The sequence below is a fragment of the Wyeomyia smithii genome, chromosome 1 (genome assembly GCF_029784165.1).
Source record: "Wyeomyia smithii strain HCP4-BCI-WySm-NY-G18 chromosome 1, ASM2978416v1, whole genome shotgun sequence".
NCBI lineage: Eukaryota > Metazoa > Arthropoda > Insecta > Diptera > Culicidae > Wyeomyia > Wyeomyia smithii.
The window spans coordinates 6,534,731-6,539,513 of NC_073694.1; the positions used below are offsets into that span (position 1 = coordinate 6,534,731).

At 42.8% G+C, this 4,783-nt stretch overlaps 1 protein-coding gene across 1 annotated transcript; it reads right to left on the bottom strand.

Moving 5' to 3' along the window:
* Window positions 1-401: 401 nt before the first annotated feature.
* Window positions 402-2,017, bottom strand: LOC129732941 (uncharacterized). Its single transcript, XM_055694417.1, has 2 exons — window positions 1,845-2,017; window positions 402-1,771 (listed from the first exon to the last, which is right to left on the bottom strand). Exons 1-2 carry the CDS (start codon window positions 2,000-2,002, stop codon window positions 481-483), a joined length of 1,449 nt encoding a protein of 482 aa, XP_055550392.1. The 5' UTR covers window positions 2,003-2,017; the 3' UTR covers window positions 402-480.
* Window positions 2,018-4,783: the final 2,766 nt, after the last annotated feature.

Sequence of the window (4,783 nt, forward strand, 5' to 3'; positions counted from 1 at the left end):
AGTGCGTTAACGGTTTGTAATTACGATAGTTACGTCTTTGAATCTAAACGACCGACTTCGAGCCACCACTTCGAATTTTCGAAGGCACAAGACTCGGAAATTGTAACTGCGTTCTCTGTAAAAACGCTACTTTATGTTTGTATCACCACAGCAAACATTGAATAGAATTTTCACAGGGAACGCATTACCTATTTCCAAGTCTTGTGTCTTTGAAAATTCGAAGTGATGGCTCGAAGTGGGTCGTTTTTTGAATTCAACAACGTTCATCTTAACTCATATGATAGGCGAAGTTTCTTCTATCTTGTTACTGTGCAGAAATTAGAATAGGAGAAGAAAACGCAAGACTATGACAATGCTGCATGATGAGCGTCTGACAATATCAACACGAAAGTAGTGGAGTCTTCCATTTTTCTTAGACATACATTCGATTCTGAGTTTTACTACATATTTTTTTGCAAGAATAGAACAAAGAGGGAGAAATTAGATTGCCAAATTATCTTCAGTCTCCATCCCCCAACCAAAGTAAATTTGTTCTAGGTCATAAGTAAAAGAACCTGGCCAAACACTGGATTTTTGCCACAGAATCCTCGGCATTGGTTGGCCTCCGGTGAACCCTTTCGCAATCCAATCGTGAGAGAAACCAGTTGCTTTGTAGAAGACTTTTACGTCTTGATCGGTGAATAGCTCACCGTTCTCCGAACCACCCATCCGACTGACACGTTGATCCATCGTTATTCTTGCTAAAACTGTACGCAGATAGTCATTTTCCCGTTGCACTAGTCGTTGACCATCGCTTCCGATTGAGGCCTCCAAATCTCCCTTGAAGTATTTTTTGATCCGCCGAGAAGTTGTGATTTTCTCCAGATTCACACCGGGCAGCTCCGTCCACTTTTCCCCTGCGAATGGATCCAGGCAGACGAAATACCGTAACACATTCAGCTTTACCTCTAGTAGTGCTTTGGCGGAGGAAAACTTGAGTTGGTTTAAGCTAACATCTGAACCGTCTGAAATCGTTGCACTGCAGGAAACGACATCCAAGCTGCCCATCACGCTTAGTTCTACCTCCGGTTCCTGTGCGATGTCAACTGCTTCTTCGATAATGGCCTCCATCATCGGGGCCGCCACAGCCGTTGCCAGATCTTCATCAGTGTTTGGTGGAATGGCAGCCTCTAGGATTTCTTCCAGCATATCTGCGGCCATCGATTCAGCACCGCACCAGTCTGATAAGATTGTATCGTCCGAAACACACGCTTTTAGAATCCCACCGAGAACCTCGCGGGCTATTTGGCACTTTTCCCGCGATAATTGATATTCCAATTCACAGGCCTCCAGATTATCCCTTTCCAGCTGAATAACGTAATAACTACTGCCCCCTAGCGTTTGCACGACACCCCAGAAGTTAATCCTTCGGACCGGTTGGGTCTGCTCAAGTCGGATGTGTTCCATTTGACGCTCGATGAAATACTCAACCGACGGTGGAAGGGCGAATCCGATTTCCGACCAGAGTACGGCCAGCTGTGCGATACGTGGTTGCAGCTTTATTGAGTTTCCGTCATTCAATTGCTTCGGAACGCGCAATTGTCGAATGATTTCCCGGGAAAATGCTACTCGTTGGTCCTGGTCGGGATTTTTAATCTCTCTTAGCGCACAGTCTGGTAAAACGAAATACTCCTGCCTAACCAGTCGACAGAATTCCTCGAAACGCTCAACGGCATCGCGTCCGGATTTTTCCGCCAGCAAACGGGTGACGAGTCTCATGAGCAAAGAGAACCTTTTCGGGTGATTGGGAAAAGTAAACTTTTAGGCATGATTTGTTGCGTCACAAGAGTATAAAGTTACCGTACATGTTGTCACCGTTTTCACCGATTTGCGCTTCCAGCTGATTTCGGGTGTTTCTAAGTGCACTTTCAATACCCAAATGCAGTCGGGTTTGCTCTTCGTGCGACCGCAGGATGTCACCCTCCAGGACGAGGGAATTTTGCGGAGACTTTTCGCAAGCCATTTCTGCTCTGATTTGACGTTCGATGCGATGTGAGGAATGTGGCAAGGCTTGCTTGGGCCGAACATATTTATTTTGAATCGTAATATGTATGGAAAACGATATAAGAAATCATGATGACAAGCTGTCGAATCTGCATATTTTACTATCGCTCTGCTTTCTAGTATGAGGTGTGGAATTTTGTCTCCCCAGCATGGGTACATTTGCAAATGCAGACCTGCCAGTCCGTCTAGTTTGATTCAATCTCCATAATAGTAACCAGCAGTACCATCTGCACGATAACTTTGGCTCACATTCGATTATGCATGATGACGGTCCCAAGTGTTGTTCTGTCCTTTTCCTCTCGCCTGTTGTTTAAGATCAATTGGATGTAGAAGAATCTACTTCTACTAAACATATTAAATTTGATTGTTTTGAAAGATTGTTTAATACTTTTCATCGTTCAAATTAAAAACGAAGTGAAAATCAATCATTTTTCTTCTCTGATTAGCCACTTCGTTTCCGGACCTCAGGAACAGTTTTTTTCCTTTCACGTTTATTTCATGTCTCAGAGATTAGTTTGCGAAGATGTGTGAGGTTGGCACTTAGATTTCGAATGAAGCGACTCAAGGAGTTGACCATGCCAACAAAACGATGCACTTCTTTTCGATTAGTAGGAGTAGGGTACTCACGGTCACGAATTGTTGAAATTTTGTTCTTATCGGCTCTTATTCCTTCATCAGTCAGAACGTGTCCATAAAATTCTACGGAAGTTCGGTTTAGTTTAATATTATGCTTCTTTAATCGTATCAGAAGATTTTCCAAGCAGCGGTTATGATTGGCTAACGCTTCTTTTAAATTGTCCCCAACAACATAAACTAACAAATCGTCTGCTATGCATTCTACGCCTTTTAGGCCCTCAATTGCTTCCTGTAATTTCATTTGAAATATTTCTGGGGCAGGAGCGATTCCGAATGGTAGTCGAGTCCATCGATAACGACCAAACGGGGTCCAAAAGGTGGTGAGCTTACTACTTGCTTCGTCGAGTACCACGTGCCTAAATCCTTTTTTAGCGTCGACTGTTGAAAAAACCTTTGCCTTGCCTAGTTCGGGGAGTATTTCATCTAAAGTGACGAATTGTAAATTCGGTCTTTTTAACGCCTTGTTTAGGGGGATTGGGTCTAAACAAATTCTGATGTTGGATAAGTTTGGGTCGCGTTGCACAAGTACTGTGTTACTCACCCAATCAGTATGAGCGGTTTCCTCAAAAATTACACCATCTTTTTCCAAAGAAGCGAGTTCAGCCCTGAGCTTATCTCTCATAGCGATCGGTACGCGACGTGGTGGTTGTATTGTCGGACGAACGTTGCAGTCTACTTCAAGAGAAACTTCTCCAGACATTTTTCCATAGCCGTTAAATATGTCTGCATGGGCTTCGACTATCTTCTGAGCTTGAACACGGTACACATTGAGAAGATTTTCAGTTGAGTCCGTTGGCTTGTTCCCGCCGAACGATACAGTTTTACAAAATTTTACGAAACCGAGGATTCGAGATGCCTTAGCTGACAGTAGAGGGCGATGTTCACCTTCTACTATTTTGAGAACTAGCGAGTATCTTTTGTCTTTGCGGCGACATGGAATTTTTATCTGCCCAAGAACGTTGATGTTATTGCCACCGAAACTTTGAAGGCGGAGTTTCGTCGGAAGCATCTGCGGTTGTACTTCTCCGCTGAGTTTAGTAAGACACTCACAACCAATTAGGCTAGTATTGGCACCTGTATCTAACTCACACTTCATTGATTTCCATGTATCACCGAACTTCATATCTAGTTCTGCTAGAACACTTCCACCTTTTTCTGTATTGTCAACCATTTTTCCGATTTCTATTTCTTCGCTTTCTTCGGAAGATGAATTATTTTGGGACAACTCTTCATCTGACTCACTCGACTTGCCGTTTATTTTCTTTCACTCTCTTCCTGTTTTTTGTATTCTGATTACGGTTTACTTTGCACACCTTCTCGAAGTGGTTTTTTCCTTTACACTTATGACATCGTTTTCCTAGCGCAGGACACAATCCTTTTGAAAACTCGTGTCGGTCTCCACAAAATTTACAACGAAGTGATCTTGCATTTCGATTTATAATTTTGTTCACTTCAGGATTTATCGCAAGGCCTAGTTCTAACGATCGTTTTTCTGCTATTTCCTCTGCTCGGCACATTTCGATTGCCTTATTAATAGTTATATCGGTTATCGTGAGCATTTTTGAGCGCAGTTGGGACCATTTATGAGCGGTTACGACTTTGTACGTTAAAAACTCTTCTTCCATTACTCCCAATTTTGCGATTTTTGCTAAAATTTTAAGCCTGGATGTAAAGTCATCGATCGTTTCACTAGATATCTGTACTGCGGTGAAAAAATCCAAACGATCAATGACTATATTTCGTTTTGCAACTATTTTATTTTTAATAGCTGTCAACGCTGCTTCCGGAATTTCTTGTTCTGCCGGTGTCAACTCAAAGTTGAAGTTGAAGTTCACCACTAACTGACAGCAGAAAACTGACCTTCTGGCCATTTTTTTTCCGCTGGCCATTGGTTCATTTCAACAGCATTGGAATAAGCTTTCCAGCTGTTCACAAAAAAATCCCAATTTTGCTCCATATCACCATCCAGAACTAAAGGTGAAGGTTGGGGTACTGAAAAGTTTGCTCCGAACGATTGAGCATTGGTTGCTGCTCCTGTAGTCTGTTGCATGCCCACGAGAAGCTGGCTAAAAAGCCTTGTCTGATGCTCCATGAACATTTGGAA

Coding starts and splice junctions, on each gene's coding strand:
- LOC129732941 (XM_055694417.1), bottom strand. CDS start 2,002: ATGGCTTGCGAAAAGTCTCCGCAAAATTCCCTCGTCCTGGAGGGTGAC. Junction 1,772..1,844: donor GGTGAAAACGGTGACAACAT/GTACGGTAACTT, acceptor TCACCCGAAAAG/GTTCTCTTTGCTCATGAGAC.